Source organism: Channa argus, chromosome 22, assembly GCF_033026475.1.
Source record: "Channa argus isolate prfri chromosome 22, Channa argus male v1.0, whole genome shotgun sequence".
Taxonomy (NCBI): Eukaryota; Metazoa; Chordata; class Actinopteri; order Anabantiformes; family Channidae; genus Channa; species Channa argus.
The window spans coordinates 10455026-10476548 of record NC_090218.1 but is presented as its reverse complement, the minus strand read 5'-3'; the positions used below and the strand labels follow the sequence as shown (position 1 = coordinate 10476548).

General features: G+C 43.3%; 1 protein-coding gene across 2 annotated transcripts in view; it reads right to left on the bottom strand.

Annotated features, from left to right (window-relative positions):
- jade2 (jade family PHD finger 2) overlaps positions 1-21523 on the bottom strand; it is a 175653-nt gene that overhangs the window by 50259 nt on the left and 103871 nt on the right. For both annotated transcript variants that reach the window (XM_067492162.1, XM_067492161.1), the window contains exons 9-10: positions 18875-19339; positions 17594-17758 (exon numbers count right to left, since the gene is read on the bottom strand). In XM_067492162.1, the coding sequence (XP_067348263.1) occupies positions 17594-17758; positions 18875-19339 (630 nt within the window). The remainder of the gene's footprint in view (positions 1-17593; positions 17759-18874; positions 19340-21523) is intronic.

The window sequence follows — 21523 nt, the reverse complement described above, 5'->3', positions numbered from 1 at the left end:
TGTTATCGCTGGGATATGAAACGATTACGGCGACGACACCGTGTGCTTCTTTTCACCCCCTTGTTCTATTTTCATCGTCCACTCACAAAAGTTTTACCTTCCTCCCGCCAACACCGCAGACACCACCCTTTTGTTTGAATAAACTTTATTCCAATTAAAACATACGGCGTCATTTAAACCCTACGCAGTTAATAAAAGCTGCACCTGCTCAGGTCTACTTAGATCTACGCACTTGTTTACACTTTGACACGTGTAGTAACTGAAATCTGTCTCACGCAGGATTCTGCACACACAGCCTTGTGTTGGGACAGATACGGTCGCTCCAGACAGTGAGAGGCTATGCTCCATGAAGCACTAATGAACACATGTGCTACTGCTACCTCTGGAGAAGTTTCACACTATTTGGCAGAGTAGAGTAGTACAGGTTCCTCTCCATCCACCTCTTCTCAGGAGGGGGTGTCAGACAGGAACTTACTCTGACTCTCATCATGCTGAGCAGCAGCAGAAGGACTTCACACAGCAAGCAGCAGAGCCTAATTGGCTATGTTTTATTGCCCGGCCAGCCAGGGGCAAGCGGAGGTCTGAGGAATGTGTTTGCAGATGCTACAGGACGCTCAGCGGGTAAACTTTATTCCATAATGGTTTGAGATGCTGGCTGGGACAAAATTACACGTGTGTGTGGGAACATCGGGGAAAACAGTGTTCACAGGTTTATGGGTAAAACTGGGAAGAGTGATGGATTTTGGGCGCTAACAGGGTGGGCCCAGCTGACTCTACTCTTTGGAGCGTTCCAATTAGTTTCAATTTACCGTGCTCTGGATTTACTGACTGAGGACAAGCTTCCCGGGCCAAAGGAGAGCGAGCTCAGGCCGTCCAGGGTGGATACGCTGGCAGATCGTGGAGTCTGCTGTGACCGGAAAAGCAAGTTAAGCAGGTGATTATATTCAAACAATGGTCTCAAACAGTCGATTGACATGACTGTTACTGTTTTTCACTTCTTTCGGCAGCGGTGCGTAGTTCCTCGAGTGCAAACTGCAGGAAAACTTTACATCTTCAAAAATGTTGAAGTTGTGTCTGCGATAGGCCGAATGAAAGAGATTAGAAAAACCTCACTGTCAAATCACAAGGCAACTGAAATTTAAGTTTAAATTGGCTCACACAGAATAAATACATAGGACGTATGTATACACACAAATATATATACCAGGTGCACAGAAAGTCTATGCAGGTCAGAAACACTTTTATCCTTTTTAACTAACTTAACATGTTTATGGTTGTTAAAATGATTTTGGAATATGTGGCACGGATTTAGGAACCAAAAACAGGGAGATCCACTGATATTTAACACATGCGCTGACTTGTAACCTGCTCATGTGCATCAACAGAAAAGTGTGTCATGCTTTAATATTCACATTTGTGATTCAGAACAGTGATATTATACGGTTCCACCAAGTGATGTCACCTGGAGGTTTTTCTTTTAATGTAGGGACGTCAGAGGGAAGTTTCATGCCATTCATTCACATATACTCAAACTACACCCACAAGAACAAAGTGTCCTTAGTAAATCTTTCAGGATTTGACAATGTTGCAGACACTTTTTTATGGTGTAAGACTTCTTATTCTTTGTTCTGCAGTAAAGTGAGAGTAAAGAGTTTTGCGCTGCATACAACATTGCGGTTGAACCCAAACGAAATTCATCGACTGACAAACACTTTTCTACAACAAAACACACCTGAAGAACGAGTGGAACGTAAATCCCTTTAACAAAGGCTGCTGCAGCCAGAGCTTCTCATGAAATTCCACTGCAAAAAACAAATCCTCTCCAACAGTTGCCATAATATGTCGTATCTTAGCCACAACAATCCCAAAAAGGTTTGCAAGACCCTGGAGGAGCTGATCAGCTGTCTTCTCTTTGTCAACTATGCCTCTTCTTAATGACAAAAAGCTACAGACAACAATATTGGCTTTGTCTTCTATTTTGTTTAACATCTTTACTCTTATATTCATTATTTATCATTTATTAATAGCAAAAAAAAAAGAACATGTCTCCAGCTACATTCTGATTCAACTCCACTCAAAAATGATCCAGTCTGGCCTCATTATCCCAGATTCACAGAGATCCTTCGATTGTGCTGCAGTAAACCCAACTGCGAAACTTTCACGACGCTGTTCTGAAACACAACTGTAAAGGTTCAAGATTCAAAAAAACCTTTATTGATCCGATACAGAAATTGTGTAAGCAAACAAAAAGCATGCCATGCTTTTCGTGCACAGTATACACGCAATTAAGTTGTGAGTTCCACCGTAGCCTGCAGCACAGGGCAAAGGTACAGCAAACACAAGAACGACACAAACTGCCAGCCAACAGACAGAACAACAGAGACTCTGTCCAAGTGTGTGACGCTCTCATAAGACAAGGACTTAAGCAAACAAACGTCAAAGCATATTTGATCGGTGCTTACTGAATTGTAGAAATGCAGTGTTTACCAAAGTACTAAATGTACCAGTAAATGTATGAGTTGTTGCATAGTGGTCATATCGCACCTTAATCTACATTAAAACAAAACAAACAAGGACACAAATGCACCCAAACATATGCAAAACTAGGCCGCTGAAAACCACACGTCTTAGTTCAGGTCGGCTGCACACTGTGCGCTTCCAGTGTCACAGTCAGTAACCTGCAGTCGCACCCTGAGAAAAAGGTTCTAAATACTCCAAACAGAGTTCAGAGTCTAAATTATGTCTGCGTCATTAAAAAGTGCCACTGAATTATGGAGCAGTTATGACAACGGAATATTATGTAATGAATCATTTGCAGGTAAGTGTAACGGTAAGTAACAAGTGTTTGTTATCTTATTGGTTTTGTGTGTTTTTGGTTACGATAACCAAACTATGGTTGGTGCCATGGTTGAGACAAATGAGGTATTAAACTATTTTTGCAGGTTTTCCAGTAGCAGCAGCCAAACGGAACCAGATTCTATCGTTTTATTGAAATAAATTCAGTTCATTGCCTTTTACTGCTTTGCTTTCACCAAAGACAAAAAACACACACTAAATACACACTGAATGCAGTATAGCAGTAAAGCACAAAATCAATACACCCGACGGGTAAAATGTTAAGACGGTCTGGTTCTGTCTGACTATAGGCCTACTGGCCTCCTGCTGAGCTCAATGAAACGTCTGCAAAACTTTTTGTCTCTCTGCTGTCCAAAGTTGACAGCAAACCCGGATTTGAAGACGAGAAGCCATCTGCGTCAAAACACTCTCGCGACTTCAGTGCGTTTATGCAATAAAAAGGGCCGAGATCAAGTATGCTGGCCTTTACACAAGATAGTTTGACTGTGTGCTTGACGGGGTGTGCAATCAATGAATAAATGCTGCCGGTTGCTGTGAGGATCTGCTCTTTTTATATTCTCTTGCCGAAGCCCAGTGCTCTTGTTAGCATCAGTCAAGTATGTGCTTCCTGTCAGTAAACTTATGGTTTCTTTATCTGAGTCTCTGCTTGTGTTTCTACTGCTTCTTGATCAAGTCAGACCTGAAACCTGAATGCAGCAGCATTGACTGGCTAATGACTCATTAATAGGGGATTTTGCCCATTTCACTGATAACCAGCAGGTGATGTTGTGTGTCATGTTTTTAGGCAACAGCAGCCTGCATTTAAAAGTAAATCTCTGGCGTATAATTCTGGACAGCTTATGTGCCTTAATGTTAACAAACCCACTGTTAGGGGGTTAGTACCGATGCAGAAACCAGTAACGGACCCCCCGATCCGACCTTTGTGTTCCTGTACTCGTAACACTTGTGCAAACGTATGCAGATGTTTCCACCTCTGCCTACCAAACCTGCGCCCGATAATTAACGTGGGACCGAGAGGTGGAAATGCGAGTAAGAGAAATAAAGACCAGTAACTTTTTGTGCAGATTAGTTCTCTCCATAAATGGCCCCTGGGGCTGAGCAATGGCTTGTTTGCTACAGAAAGAAATAACTGCCCTATAGATGCACTAGGGGGACTTTTACCCCAGGGGAGGTTCTTGGACTTGGATCTGTGTTTCGGCCGGAAATTACACTTTACGTTCCTCAAAAGGTTCCTAGTCCAGAAGGCAAGTTCCTGTAGTGACAACGGGCCAGAAAAACAGCCGCTCAGTTTCCCACTTGTGCCAAATTAGAACTGAAAGCTCAAACATGAGTCTTTCACGCAAACCTGGTACAGCAGCCTATTAATATTACACATACAGGATTAGGAAAGTTCTGGCGCTATTTAGGTTGACTGCATTGACAGGCTCTCAGAGGATGTTATTAAATTGGATCTTAGGGAGCGGCGGCTGCCGTCGAGTCTTGTGAAGTGAGATTTTACGCTTGAGCTGCGACAGTGTGTCGACTGGTATCGTCTGAGAGACCTCACTGTAAAATATTAAAGGCCCGGGTCAACTGGGGGGCCCCTCATTTCGCTCTCATTACTTATTGACAGAGTCCTATCTGTGTTTGAGGCAGCTAGAGAGACCGTACGAGTGTCTGCCCGCGTCGTGAGGGAGGGGGCGGAGACGGCGACACACACACACGTACACACACGTTCATGGGTGCATCCAACTGTAGACAGAGCTGAATGGTAAGCTTATAGTAAATGCATGCGAGTATGACTGATACAGGCACAGCGTAGTTACCTAAGTGTGTGCATTATTTATGTTCTCAGTATATGGACGACACTTGACCTGCGAGTGTGTGTGTGTGTGTGTGTGTCTGTGAGGGTTGCGTGTTAGCATGTAAGCTGCATTTCATTTCACGATTACACATTGGAACACGTGTGTTTTACTGAGTGGTTACTATATGACAAATGGGAAAAGGACACATACACTCTAGAGGTGTGTGTCTGTGTGCGTTAATTCGTGTGTGTGTGTGTGTGCGTGCGTGCGTGTGCTACCACGCTCTTCCTATTGTCTTATCAAAGTGATGTGAATTTAAGGTTTAACTTCCAGTGAATTATTTATACACACAGCAGCTTTGGCACCTGCACTGGCCAAGGGTCTGAAAACATATACCCCCCCCCCCAAACACAAACACACACATACACACACACACACACTCCATGCACACATTGTTGCATGGAATTATGCAGCTGAAGCAGCTATAAATATTTATACCTTTCCATCCTCATATTTATTTCATCCAACAGAGCTTGTATCAGAGGGGCAGTGGGATGGTGAGGATATCCAGAGAGAGCGAGAGGGAGAGGGGCTCAGGCTATGGAAACAGAAAAAGAACGAGATGCAGAAAGTATGAATAGAAAGGCGAAAGAACAAATCAAAGAAAGATCGTTTTGTCTAAAAGTTCTCTATTGGCGAATGTAAGGATAAAGTGAAGAAAAGTGGAGACACAGACACTGACAAAAGAAAAGGTCAAGGCAGGATGAAGAAGGAGTTAAAGGTGGAGTGACAGGAGGTGGACGGAGAGCCGAAGTCACTCAGGAGCGTCTTTGTTGCTGCTATCGAGTGGCCTGAACGGCAGCCGTTGAAACTGGCCGACCACGGCACTCAGCTGGGATAAAAGGCTGCGCTGCTTGGCCTTTCGCTCGTGCTGGAAAAGATCGGCTACTGGTTTGCAGCAGCCAGGCGAGAAATGTCAAACCCCCGTGACTCTAAAAATAAGAGTCAGTCAGCGGATGACTTGGAGAAAAAGTTTCTTGTTGCTACTTGAAAAGCCCTGTAGAGTAAAATAGGTTTTCCAGCAAGACTTAAATGTCTCCTGAATGAATATATGTTTCATGATGCAGTGGGCCCTCAGTGGTCCCATCCATCATCTTCAGCTTATCCAGTCAGAATTCAGCAGGATTCCCAGGCCAGATGAGATATATAGGCCCCTCCGTGTGTTCTGGGTCCACCCCGGGGTCTCCTACCAGATGTGCCTGGAAGACCTCCAACAGAAGGAGTCCAAGGGGCATTCTGACAAGATGCCCAAACCCCCTCATTGTATTGAAGCAAGCAGCAGCTCTACTCTGAGCTGCTTAGGTCACTGACTCTAATGTGTCCGAATCATTTTGAACATCTGCACGCTCACATTTTCGGTCACCTGAAATGCTCGTAGTGCAGGCTGCACAAGTGTCTGCAGGCATTTTGTTATTAATCAGCCGATGCCAATAAGTAAAAATGTCAAAGATTGTCCCAATTATTTGCCAACCTTGTGTAAGTGACTTTACATGCTCTGAAACCAGGTTATCAGAAATCTGCATAAACGTGCAGCAGCAGCAGGGTAACCCGATTTTTTCCTCCACCTCAGATTTATTTTAGTAGCTATATAGTGTAGTGACAGCAGAGCGACAGCACAAGGTAGAGAAAAGAAAAGACGAGAGAAAGAGAAAAAATCTCCAAGGGACAGTGACATCTTTAGACATCTATGAGGCACTTTGTATTAGTTCCAATGTCGGTCTGACTTCTTCAGGCAGACCTCATTTTAAAAATCAATCTCTCCTTTCACTCAGCTGTGTGTTCCTGTTGGCAGCCATTTCTTATGCACATGCTCAGTTGAAACCAGATCAGAAACCTGGGTAATCGATGGCAACCACGTACCGAATCTTGTTCTTTCACTACCCAGATGTGATGACCACAGACGAAAGCTGGACTGCGGACTTTTGCATCGCAACTCAGCGTCTTCTTCGCCACAACAGTCAATGTCTGCATTACCGCATCAACCCCCCCCTCAGGCCCACGCTCCATTTTACTCTCAATCGTGAACAAGGCTGCGACTTATTTGAAGTGCTTCGCTTCACTCATTCCTAACCCAAAAGGGAGCAATCCATCGTTTCCCAGCAGAGAACCATGGCCTCAGACTTGGAGAAGCTGACTCCCATCCCAGCCACTTCACACTTGGCTGTACATTGCTGCAGTGCGTGCGGAAGGTCACGGTCTGACGGACTCAGTGATGGTTGTTCGATGGCAGATGTTTTATGTTGCATGTTACAAATAGGGAAAGAGAAGCCTTCTCCATCACCGTCTCTCTCAAAAGGTTTTCCAGTAAATGTTTCCGGCATGAGATGGTTCTAACTTGCAGCTGACATTTGAGCACATTTTGTGAATCTCCATGTGTCAGACCTGACGTTAGCATAATTAAGCATTTCTGATCTCTCGTTGGGCGGCCAGGAGGCAGGTTCCTGACCTTGTGGCAGAGCTTTAGCAAAAGCTAGAGCCAAAGGAGCAGCTCTCCGTGAGCTCCAGAGCCCGAGGCCTGTGTTACACAGCGGAGTCTAGTGTGTAGCATTTTAAACAGCAGCGGATCCCAACAAGAGGTTTCTAGCAGAGCGAACGGTGCTCGAGGCGACCTGAAGGTGTTAAGCCTGTTCTTGCCTTTGGCTCAAACAGAATGATGCAGCCAGATTCCTGAGCAGAAGGGAGCAATTTTACATTTGCAGTGGATTTCAGATACTGTGTGATTTGACTTATTTGTAACATTTAAATATGCAGTAAATTGCCTCCTGCTTAGATCTGCGAGCTCTCAGATTTCAATTTCATAATTATCACCGACAAATTATTACATTCTTTACTCTAAACTTCATTTTTCGTGGTCGTGACACACTGGCCCTACTGTGGACATTATGTTAGTTTAAATGGGTTCATGTCACAGCTGTATTTGTTTCTAATTAAGCCTCCATGCGATTGTATGGGAGGATTGTTTCCTGTCCAGAGGACACAAGAGTTATACTAACTTACTAAATCTGTGAGTTTACAGTAAATGTTTCTTACGTTCAGTTGCAGCAATAATAACTTGTTATCCAGCGCTCAGTTCCACATTGTCAAATATTTTTTCTGTTCAAAGATGCAATAACTTCACAGGAAACTTAACAAGATAACGGGTCTGAGCTCATTGGTGGGTGGTGGAGCTTTCACCTAATGAGATGTTATCAACTAATCAGTGCCCACCTGTAACCACGTATTCATAAACCACAAATCAGTCCTGATGTTTTCTACTTCACTTTCCGTTATTAACTGTGCCGATAAATCCCCTCTAGGTTTGTTTGCAGTGGATCACTCCTCATAAACTATACACCAAAATGTCAATTTTTTTAGTTGTATTTTGTTCGATGTCTGGAAAGTAATCCTGGAGAACCCATCAGCAAGTAAAAACACCGGCCAAAATCCTGCAGCACAAAGCTCGTAAACTAGAGCAAGAAGCAGACTGTTTCCCCTCAGGAGTCTCTGCTACTCCACCGGTCACTCTGGGAGCTCGCCAACCACCATTTCCAGGTCTTTTCTAAATCCACAAATGAGACGTGAACAGCTGGTACAACACTTGAAGTGGCTGTTAAGTGTTTCGATATAACAGTAACCATTTCGGGTGGACAGAAAAGGCCCCTTGTCCTGGATCTCTCTTAGTACCTTGAAGCACCTTGGAAACAGACAGCAGCCTAAGAAGAAGGGATTGTGTGTAGTGAGCCAGTATTAGGTTTGGAGCAGAGCTGTGTGTGGGAAGCCAGTTTGATGCTGATCCAACAGGGTGGGTCTGTCTGCTGCATGACTCGGCCCGTCTAGCCTGCAGCTAGAACCCCCTCCCCCCCACTTTAGAGTTGTGTGTGTGTAAGTGTGTGTGGGTCTAAGAGCACGTGCATGGAAAACCATCTGACAGTGTAAATTAATGTACATGTACATGAGTGTATGTACATGTAAGTGTGTGTGTGTGTGTGGGGGGGTATTATAACCAAGCAGGCACAGCACAAGAAATGGTTTGTCGTTCTTTCCATGCCACTGTCCTCTCCGTGACCCTACCTAATGTTGCATAACACTGGAAATGCTTTTGTGCCAGATGAGTGGCTGGATGATGCGGTGAGGGGATGGGGAACGGTGCTGGAAGGACGGTTGTGTCCAAAACAATCATTTGAATGTAATCCCAAGAAACAGCCGAACGACATGTCCCTCACCCCCTGCGACTTTGTCCCTACTGTGTCTCTCTTTCTGTAAACGGAGCGAGAGCTGGTTAAAAACATATACATGGACTTTGAGGTGTAGCTGCAGGTAAAAGAAAAGTCGTACAATATACGTTATTTGTAAAAACCAACGAGAGATGCACATGTGCACTGGACAGTGAGTGAGACAAGTCAATGCCAGATATAAGTGGCTTCTCTGATTGATAATCAACCCTGAGTGCTAATGAAATGCAACTGACCTACACTCTGAGCAGCTGCTGAAGGGCTCTCTGTCTCACACACACACACACACACACACACACACACACACACACACACAGACAGATTATGCTATTTGACAGAACAAGATTCAAAGGTAAAGGTAAAATAGATTTAGAGACCGACATCATTTCCAAATACTGCACATTAACTAAGGAAAGTCTGATGTATTACATTTAAATATTGAATAGACCACGAGGATCGAGAAGTAAATTGGTGATATGCATCTGTGACAGTGTCCAAAGACACTTATGCACAGTTTTATTTTATTCCAGCATTAATCTTATTTTGCACTGTAAATGTTTGATCATTTTGAAGCTTTTCTATTGAAAATTGTCTAAACAGCATTTTGCAATTTTGTTCAAATTCGCTCATTTCGATATCCACAAAAATAAGATAAAAGCTTTTTTTATTTGTGCTTTTGGAAGTGCAGAATCTGCATTCCACTGATTTGAAGCAGTTTATTAAAATAATGACCCCAAATAAAAGGCTGTTATTGAAAGGTGGCTCTTCATAAAACGAAATGAAAATCCCATGTAAAAAGACCGAACAGCTGAACAAGTGACAGAGCCATAAAAAGTTTGACAAATAACAAATGATGCTAATAAATACTGTGTTTATTGGATGATTGTGTTTCCCAGAGATGAAGGAAAGGAAATGAAAGTCTAGAGAAGACTTTTTTTTTTTTGTGGCTCCTTTCAGAAATAATCTTCTGTTTAAAATAAATATTTTTAAAAATTGGAAGATTCCTTGTGTCTTTGCTTGTGAGTTTGCAAAAATCAATGTAAGCAACATCGGATACAAAGATACAAGACAAGTGTCATCTCCCCATCATTTCTTCGCTTTTTCTGATGCGGAACATTTTTCTCTTTGAACTGTTCCTGTTACAAATGCAATAAATCCCCCTTCATGAAGTGATGTGTTTGTTTGGAGAGAGATGTTTCTGTTATTTAGCCTCATTAATATTAATAGTACAAAGACTCGTCGATATGTTGCAGTACAATTCAAAAGCTGCACAGCCTCTCTACCTGCTTCTGAAAATCTCAGCACACAGTGAACCACGACGCCATCGGTCTGCTGCTGATATACCTGCAGTGAACGGCTCCAGGTGCTGGTTTGCCAAAATCTTCCCACTTAATCTTTTCCATAAATACCTCATCTTCTCAAAACACACCACGTCTCCTCTCTGTCCTCCATGAGTGCTCGGTAGTAAAACAAGATTTAGTCCCAACTCTCCTTTTCCATGAGCAGACCGTCGTCTGAGGGCCTCCTGGGCAGGGGCCAGGGCACATAATGGCACTGCGCCATCAGACACGTTACCAGCCTTAGCTGGACTACGGATGTGCTGACAGGAGGGAAACTAATCGAAGTTCAATTGTTCTACTCCCGAATTTACAGATGTGCAAACAAACAAGACGATACTAAAAGTAAGAGAGGTTCATTCTCGCCTGCTTTTGCGTCTCTAGTCCCTGGTTGTCTCCCGTCCCTGGCTGAGCCCAAGCATTTCCACCTAGTTCATAACCTATTCCCCAGGCTGTAGCCTGTTGAGTGCAGAGCCCCACACTCCTCCTCTTCTCTTCACAAAGCACCTGTAGACTCAACTCTGGCTAAAACCCTGTGACCTCATGTCAAACCTTATCTAATTCCAAAACTCAGCCGCCTCACACTGTGCATCTGTAACAGTCAGCAGACACTTTTACCCCAGACTGAGTACAAGTACTTGCTGATACAGACTACCGATGCAAGTACTAACATTTTTTTCCTTCTAGTACGAGTATAAATTATCTTAAAACAGCTGGTACCCGGCGCAGTATTGAAGAAGTTTTATGAGTATTCAAAGGCAGGATCGGGCCCCATGCGTGATACCGGTTTCGCCATCAAGACACACGTAGCGAAGACCCATCTGGCCTGGCTCCGTCCCTCTGAAGCTCAATAATCGACACGCATCTTGGTTTGTGGTTTCGGGAACATCAGTTGTTCAAGTTGTGATTATTCATTTATACTTAGCTTATTTTCAGTTTGCACAACATATTTTCTGGCTCATATCTGAGATATTTAGACTTGAATGTTGCTCATTTAAATGGCTGATGCCTGCAGACTTTAATGTTTCATCAGGGTTAACACCATCAGACATCCATCCAGTTGCTTCTGAGGTAATGAGTAAGAAAACACGATAGTTCGATTTTTATGCACCATTTTTACAAAACCACAAACACAACAGAGCAACAGTACTTTATAGAATCTGTCAGAGCTATGCAGCATTAATATGGGCCTAAACTTTAAACTTTTAATAATGTGATCCAAATATGGATATGGCCAGGTCTTTTTTATGTGCCTTCACCAGATACTGGACATTGGTTTGGTGTTTGTTGCTAATACAAAATTAAAGCACATGGATGAAGTGGTTTGCTCAAAGGAACTTCTGCACTTAAGCTTCTCAGCTGGTGCAAAGACTTGTACTAAAACAGCATCTGCCTATCAAGCACTATCGCCGCGATCTTGCTGCGATCACAAACACACGCAGACACACACACACGCACCTCTAATCCACCTTCGTTCCGACTCAAACAACAACACAACTGGAACACAGTATTGTTTAGCAGCTAATTTACACTAGCCAATCATCAAGCCCCACACTGCTTCGACATGTTGCACGGTGATTGGATGAGTGACGTGGGTGAATGGGGGTGGGTGTGGGGGGGAGGATATGGGACACTCGGGAGAGGAGTACAGAAATGGAGAAAGCTCACCAGTGCATTAGGGACAGCACGGTGCAATTCGTTCCATTGGCAGCACTTCAAAGAGGGAGAGGAGGGGGATAATCCACCCCAACATTAGCCCCCAGAATCTACCACCACCACCAAAATGCACGCACACACACACACACACACATTTATACACAAAAGCAGCAGGCTGGAGGGTTTCATCGTGGGGTCTGATTGATTTGGGGTCTGGGGATGATGGGATGGAAGGATGGTGGGGATTTTTCAATTTGCCAGCAAATCAAAGATGATTGGAATACTCTCGTGCACACATACGCACACTCCCTCTGACACAAACACAATGACATACACAAAACACACATCAATCTCCATGGAAAAAGACCCCCAACTTGAACCCAGAGAGGGGAAAAAAAAAACGAAACAAAAAGGCAGAGCATTTACTCACAACGCTGGTTAGTTCCTAAATATAGAAATATGGGTTCAAAATATGGGACAGCGATGAATGATGAGGCGCTTTTCTTACAGGTGGCAAATTTGTAACGTGTGCAGAAAAGAGGAGGAGAGCAAGGGGAAGAAAAGTGGCAGAGACAGATGGGGAAAAGGAAAACTTGTACATTGACTGCCACTGGCATCAGTAGCAGTGAGCTGTCAACACTTGCTCGGGCCAATACGTGACCGATTGATAATCAATCCTCCACATGGGAGAACTGCCAGCAGCAAACATAATCAATCCTCCTTCCTCTGTCAGAGCTTCAGAGTTAAAGAGGAAGGCGGCTCGATCCGAAGCCACAGCTTCGTGTCATCTCCTCAGCCGCACGACATGGACAACACGCCATCACCCACTAAAGGAAACGGTGTCACTCTGGAACCGTGCGTAACAAATGTCACCAGGTTTTCATCTGCACTTTCTGGCTGTTCAGTGCTGCCTTAGCAAAGCTTCAGCATCAACGATGACATGCACGACTCCTCCAAGTTTGGACAAAGCCCAGCTCGTAGTGTTTGAGTTCATTAAAAAGCATCTTCCCCACCCACTGTGATAACACATATTTCACATTTATAGCTGTGGGACTAGGATTCATACGCTGCAGAAGTACAGAAGTACAGTTGTTTAATTAAGTTGTTAGCAAAAAAACTTAATTAGCGGAGGGGTCTACTAACTTTTGAACATGGCTGTTCACTGTCAGGGGTCGGCACAGCGAATCCCGTGCCTCCATCTAACTCTGTCCTCTGCATCCTCTACTCTCACACCGACTAACTTCATGTCCTCCCTCACTACATCCATACATCTCCTCTTTGGTCTTCTTCAGGACGTCCTGCCTGGCAGCTGAACCTCATCTTGAACAACATCTCTGGTCCCAGCGTCTTGAACATCTTTCCTTTCATTCTCGCTGATACTCTTTTATCACACAACACACCTGACACTTTTCTCCACCCGTTCCAACCTGCCTGCACTCGTCTCTTCACCTCTTTTCCACACTCTCCGTTGCACTGAACCGTTGACCCTAAGTACTTAAAGTCCTGCACCTTCTTCACCTCTGCTCCCTGTAACCTCACTGTTCCACCTGGCTCCCTCTCATTCACACACATGTATTCTGTCTGCAGCTAAGCTTCATTCCTCTGTTTTCCACAGCAGACCTACACCTCTCTAGATTTTCCTCCACCTGCTCCCTGCTCTCACTAAAAATCACAGTGTCATGTTGGGGACACTTTATTTGTGAGTATTTGTGAGTAGTCACATTGCTGCTGATGTGGACACTGTTAAGTGCCGCCAATCTTGGTGGAGGCACTTAAGGGAGGGAGGGAGCTAGGGAGGTGTTTTCAAATCATATCTATTGTCCTGGATCAAATTCATATGCAATGACACAAAAACTGTTATTGTTTTCATGCGGCTCACATTTCATTTAAATCTTTTTGACCCAGTCTTCACACTGGAGGGTTTTTTTTTTTTTTTTCGTTAATTAAATGTTTATCTTATTTCAAATCAATGGTGTACAGCATAATCAACAGTCATTCTTTACAATCTTAAAATACACTTAAGGAAATTACAGGCACACACTCGAGAGCTTTGAGCTTTAAGGCCTGTAATGTGAAGGCAGCTTTAGATCCAGTAACTGTGATTTAGTGCCTGTTGGGACTTGAAATGTGAGGTTTACTAAAACTCAATGAGACGAACTTGATTCATCAAACTGTGCAGCCTCTCAGACAGAAGACAATCAGTGAAGGAGCATTAATATGTGCAGAACAATCAAAACATTAACATACAAAAATGTTGAAAATGTTACATATGCATTATTATTATCTGCCTCATCAAGTCGTTGCAACTTTTCATGCACAACGGCAATTTAAGTGCTTCACATCACCATAAAAATCCTATGGACTTGAATGATGCTCTAAGAAAACATTTTCCGTGGAGCTTTTACCAAGGTGTGTGCAGTCCAACGTGGAAACATAAAGTGCGTTGGGTTGCCTGCTACCTGGAGGCTCATAAACACACACTTATGTGCTTCACGCTACAAATTTGGGCACAGAGTTGGATCTGTAGTTTTAGCCTTCTGCTAATTATTACTGGGGATATAAAATTATATGTCCCTTTGAAAGTTATGTTGCTTCTCACTTAGGGCACATTTCGCATTCACATCGTACAAAAACGAATCAGGTGGATGCAAAAACAGCTTATTTCAACAGTGGAACAATTTTCTATTTTTTGTTTCTAAAATTGTATCGATGAATAAACCTCAGAGACTTAAAGTGGTACGGTCCACTTCTTGTGCACACACACACCAATAATAGGGGGTCTGGAGGGGTCCACAGATGTATTGACAGGTCAGGAGGGTGGCGAGGCCTGCAACAATCAATAAACCCTGGAGACCACTATGGTATGTCTACAGTTAGGCAAGTCTATAGGAATCAAAACCTCTGCAGAGCAATGTTCCATCACAGAAAAAACTGGATATTAAAAGTCCCATACAGCCTCGTAACATACGGCTCAGTCAGTTCTGTTAGATTATTTGATCTGCAGTCCATGTGTTAGAGGACAAGGGTCTCAGCATGGCCACAGCCCCATACTCAGCATGATGTGATGCATCGTGTACGGAGGTGGAAGAAGTGCAACAAAACAATTCTCCACTACAAGTACTACTTCAACTCTTTTATTCATTTAACAGTTCTGAGCAGAAATAAAAGTACTCCACAAAGAAAACTCTGTATTTTAAACAATACTAATTATGGCAAATTATTAAAGTAATTATTTAAAAAAAAAAAATCACTGTTGTGGCTGATCTGTGTATATCTGGCACACACACTTTGTTGGAAATGATGTTTTGTTTTTCACGCCATCATTTCAAGTCAAAAGGTGGGAAACTGTCAGCTAAAAGTCAGATGAACCCTGTGGGAAGCTGAGCAGAGCTCACTCATTCAAAGATCTAATAAAAAGTCCACTGTTTATGAATATGGCCCCTCCAGCTGAGGCTAAATGGGAAAACCAATGAGCAATTAAAATATGTCTTCCAATTATTTCCTGTGTTTGGATTTTATCCTTCTACTTTGTTACAGGATAGTGGTTCATTCGGTTGATATGCAAACACCTAATTGCCAAAAGGTTCTCCTGCTGTGAGCCAAATTGAACCAGCCGAACTGAACCGAACCGAGGAAAGCCGACTGCAAAGTGTGCACAAGTGAGTATACAGGATCATTTAGCTCCGAAGAAAATGCTGCTAAACACATTCAAACTGGCTGCCGAAGGGGTTTGTGGGGGAAACTTTTTTCAACATTGACTTTAGTTTTTGGAAGATTCAGTATCAGAGAGTAAGCAAATGCCATGTGATACCACGTGTTTTCGATTGTGGCAACGATATAAAACATTTGTGCAAACCTGAGATTCCCACTCAGATTCTGCAGGGAAGGTCGCGGGGTCAGACAGACGCTTTGACAGTGCCGCTGCATTGAATGCCGATCAGCCATCAGAGCACCTTGAACGTGTTTCTGCACTGAGGTGATGGTCATGGCCATAGCCAACCCAAGAACCCGAGCAAGGACATTTACATAGTGGTTAGCATTCAGTTATGATACTGAGGGCAGTCGGGGAACTGACCTCAAATCTGTAGTTCAGGTTTACACTGAGATACCGGATGAATAACTAGCATTTATTAAATACCTGATGTCAACCTTTTCTCCATGATCACAGCTGCTGAAAACAGACCATTTCAGTGTTTACTATTGTTCTGCAAAGTGATAACTTTAACGTTGTTGCTTCAATGGAATTAAGCTTGAATATTAACAGCTAGAAATGCATCAATCACGACATTGCAACAATATCTAGAACACAGTGGAACGAATCTAACTACCCTTTGCATCCTTTGAGATCTCAAAGGATGCCCCCTCTGAACTTGCTGCCCCTCTGGCCTGCTAATATCTGCTGTTTTCTGGGATAACCAAGGCTGAAAAGCCCCCTTCTTACTCTTAAAAGCCACCTACACTGGTGTTGTCCAGCAGATGCGTCTATTGTGGTCACCACATCAGACACAGCTGTACTTGAACATCTGGTCCTTAGAGGAACAGAACACTTGGATTTCATGTCCCCAACCTCCCCATGGGACGCAGTCAGGGGTCTCAGCGAGTCATTGGGTCTAACTCTAGTGCACATATGGATTTAACAGGTCTTTCTGGAATCCGCCCCCTCTACCTCCTGATCCAATTCACCAGGAGCAGGGGAACCAGTTGACAAATGTCCACCCCATTCACCTTGAGGTCCACGACAAGCAAATCAATTCAACTTCAGATCTAAAGATGCAACTGTATAATTTAATGATCATCGCACTTTTAGCAGGATCTCTAATGATTAATACTGGAAAATGTGGTGGAGAACCTCAAAATTTAAAGACCACCTGGCAGGACCCTCTCTGGGATACCTCCATAGACTCCAAATCAAAGCCTTCGTCTCTGTGACATGCAGCTGCACAAATATAACCATCTTTTTTTCTTTAGGGAACTCCAACACAAGAGTCTCCCCAAGCAGACCCTGAGATTCACAGAAAAAAATGAGGAAACTCTGTCAACTACACCCAGTTGGTACCATTCACATGCAGGCTATTCTGCTACAAAGGTAAGTTTCCATGTCCCAGGAGACTTCCTGTAAATATGCTACACCTGTGCTTTGGGCCACCTGAGACTGAAGCAATAGTCTGTTTGTCCCAAAGCTAGAGACAAGGAAACCAACCCACTTCCGAGTGTTTCATCGAGACAGCCGGTCTGAGAACATTCCTCCTCAACGCTCTGCACTGATGAGCTTTTACTGAACCGTCAGCATGAACACAGATCACAGAAAAAAAAAAAACAGGATTCTGTGCAGTGGGTGGATTATCATTTTTCAACAGTGGGCTATCATTCAATCATTCATTACATCATTCAGCCATTTCATCAAGCCTTCATCCTTCAGGCTATTCATTAATGTGACGTTAATATTCATGAAAGCAAAAATCAACATTTATACAATACTGTCAATGATCTTTTTAATTAACACTGAAAAATCTAAATTACCCTTTAAAATCATCAAAAAACGTGCTGGAACAAGCACTGAAAACATGCACGCACACACACACGCACACACAGACACACACAAATCACCTCCAGTCTGAATACACTGCACAAAGCACCAACGCACAATGTCCCTCAGGCTTCGTGGCAAAAACATGAATCTCTCACTCACCCTCTCCAGGTCCTGTCGGAGGTGTGTAAAGAGTTTGAGGCGCCTGTAGAGGACGTCCTGCTCCTGCTGGGCCAGGTTGTCCACCTCGTCCCTCTTTAAGGTCACCAGAGGTCGATTAAAGTTGGCCTTCCTCTTCAACTTCCAGAACTGATACACAAAGTCCACCTTAAATAAAAACAAAATACTTAAAAAATGTACTTCAAATACCAAAGTATCAGTCATTATTTCATATAATTGCTCAGAAACCGTGTAATTTTGGACCGTGCGATATGAATACGAGCTCCTGATCAGCTGCTACACAGTACTATAGTTTACTATCACTATCTTGCCTACAAATGTACTAAAAACTACATTTTTAAAATAATGCATATTAGACTTTTACTCTTTAAATATAGGTCTGCAATCTTCTGATGTGCAGTGCTGCTGACGCCATCAGTTCTGGTTGTGATTACAATTCGACTTCTTATTGATTCCCTGTTGTGAATCCAAAATGAAAAAAAGTTTAAAAATGCTCTAATGTTTAGATAACAATTTCTTTCATTTTATTCTGGTGCACTGTTCTTCATTGCTGTCCCCTAACTAATGACTAGAAACGTCAATAACATCCCCACTCCACTGCATTTGCAAAGTGCATTTGCTTGCCCCCCACCTGGAAAAGTACACAGCAGAGCTGTTTGCCCTTCCAGGTCTATCTTACAGTAACAATTAGCAGACATCGCACATGTCTGGGAATCTCCCACATTATAATGGCACCTCCCTGATGTCCACAAATTATATGCAACCTCCTAGACATCAGATATTTCCTCAGTTCCTGTAGCAAGTGAACACATCGCAGCCTTTGTGCACGTCTTCATGTGGAGGGACCAGCACTAAAAGTAGCCTCAGGCTGTCGGCAGCAGCACTGGTGGTGCGTTCAAGGAGTGTAGGTCAGCCGTGTATTCGGAAACAGTGACAGGGAACTGTGCTGTTGACTGGGGTTGTCCCTTATCAAACACTGTCCAATCTTTTTAAAGCCAAGTCACACTTTTGACAGTTTACAGTTCAGTTACTGTTAAATGTACCGGGACTCCGTACCGGTTTGTATTGTGCAGAATTTTCATAACTAAATTAAACTCAACCTTTTCACTGCGTCTGAGTGTCATATATACCTGAGTCAATAACTAAAAGAGCAAGAGCAAGAGCAGGTGTCCCAGCTACTGTGGATGAGGACTTTCCAGGATCATTCACTTTCATTTCATAAGTCAAATCACGGTATTTATAGTGTGATATGGTTTAACATACCTGGGAAAGAGGCAGCCCCAGGTTTTCAGCCACCTCTCTGGGGTCCACCAGTCGGTAAAACTCATCCTCCAGCTCCTGGAGCTTTTGTTTCCGCTGGCTCACCTTCTCTCTCTCCAGCTGGTCCCGCTCAGCTCGCTCTGATGCAGACACAGAAACCGGGTGCGACACTGTCCTCTGTTCCAAGTCGCTGCTGGCCTTTGGCTGATGCTGCTGCTGGTGGTCCGGTCGGAGCTCTGAGCCGACACCGGCGGAGGCCCATTCAGGTTTGGCTGCACTATGTGCTATGTTGGTGGTGGTGGTATTCAGACTGGTCGCAGCGGCGTTGTTGATGTTTGTACTACTGTGCTCCAGGCAGAAAGACTTAAAGCGCACTTCATCGTTCTCGGCCAGGATGGTCCTCATCTCTAAGCCGTGGTCAAAGGCGCACGTCACATGGAAGGCCACAATACAGGAGGGCATGGAGCACTAGGAGGGGGAGACAGAGGCCATATGATACAGGGAGTGAGCGAGAAATTAATAAGTGTGGGAAGTTAAAAAAAAAAAAAAAAGAATGTACAGGAACCAGAATAGGAAATAGAACAGGATGCAGCAGATTCATTACAGGAAACAGAAAGAAACCTGAAAAACCATTAAGTGTTAATTCTGTCTCGCATTTGTTTTCTTTCCAACTTCCCAGAGACTTTGTCACAACTATTTGTTTTAAAGTGTCATTTTCGCTCCATTTCTTGTGTTATCAAGGTTCCAATACAAGTGCAGCAAAGCAGAAAGACAAGCCAAGTCACAACAAACACAGTTCCCCCATTTCGTCTGGTAAACTGGGACGTGTGCGTGTGTGTGCATGTGTGTGTGTGTGAGAGAGAGAGAGTGAGCGAGCATGTGTATTAGTGCTATCCATTACAGGCCATACTAGGAGGCGGCCTCCTGCTGAGTCCCTCCAGGCACAGTGTGATTTTGGTGTGTGTGTCTGTGTGAGTGTGTGTGTGTGTGTGCAGGTTGGACCTTTTCACTACAGTTCATGGTGACTTCCCTCACTGTTTATGAGCACAGAAAACAAAAACCTGACTGATGGGACTTGATCGTCTGGAAATCTACCATTTTCCTCTCTCTCGGTTCGTCTCTGTCCTCCCTGGTTTAGCTGCTTTCTGCTACTCTAGAGTCTAAAAGCCGCAGCTCTTTTGGTAACAGAAAAGCCTAATGTACCACTGATGCTTGAAAGAGGTGAAACTTGTGAAAATATCCTATAACTTAGTCTGCGCTGCGAGTTTTTCTTACCACTTCCTGTTGTACCCTCAACAATAACACAGTGATTTTGAGCTAAAGTAGGTCATTGGTGCGAGGTAAACAAGTCCATCATTGTCAGCCTGTGTCTGCACATGTAATATGTGTGAGGCTGCAAACTTGGGGTTGGCTAAGAAGTTTATCTTTATTATCAATCGATCAAATGGAAACTTTACTGATATAGCACCTTTCGTACAGATGAATGCAATTCAAAGTGCTTTACAGAAGACAGGAAGTTGATTAAAAAGTGAACCAGGCAATAACACAAAACATTAAAAACAGACAAAAAAAAGTGATAAAGTCCACTAAACAAGAGTGTTTAAAATAAAATAATAATAATGATAATAATAAATAAGAAGTTGACAATAGGGCACACGAAACGAGTGCAATAAGACAGAAAAGTATGAGACTGTAGGACAGTGAGACCAATGCACACGAATAAAAGATTAAAAATACCAACACAATAAAACAGATTACATTTAGATACAAATATCAATCAAACTTTTAAATGTAAACTAGAATCACCGCCTCATGGTTGTGGCGTTGCTGAGATACAGTATTGTGTTGACAAGAATAGGACAAGTGTGATACGTGTGACGTGTTCATTACTGTGTGCAAGTCATTTTAAGATGGTCCTGAGATATTAACATTAGGGACAACAGGCAGACGGACAAACAATACAAACAGTTAATAGAGTGGAGGCATAAAAATATTATGGTGCATGGGATCAGTTTAACGGCCTTTCCAATGATTTGTGGATGAGAAACTAAATCCCACTAATCTGCATTACTCTGAAGTGTCAGACATCTTGAAACTTGGGCAAAAATGTCATGTTGTTATATATTATTATACATTATACATGTAATAGAGACCACTGAAGGTAAAGCTCTGGTCACACACTAGCTGCGCATATCAACGTGTTGCACATGTGCACAAACGAAAGCTCCAGGCAGCAAGTTGGTTTGTGGTTGCTGAAGAGGATGGAAAAAGTCTGAGTTGGATGTGACTGAGCCATGAGGGTCAGTGGACAGTTTTGGGCTGCGCAGGTCTACAGATGCATTTTGTGGCATTTATTTTATTGACATTTGCAGCACGTGGATCATTGAATTCGATGAATGTGGAACCCGCTGCCATAATATCACCGGGAGATCGTCCGCATGTGCAAAGTTACAGTAAATCTGAGCCTCACTGGTTAAAAAGAAACGCATCACCCTAGTGGAGCAGCGTGTCATTTAGCCTGTGTCATTATTTTTGCTTTTCCATGTGAAACTCAATGTTTCGCTTATCTAATATGATGCACACTTGTCAATAACAGGGTTTTAAAGTGTGGAAAAACTCAATCCTCAGTCCACATAAAGGCAGTAAACTTAC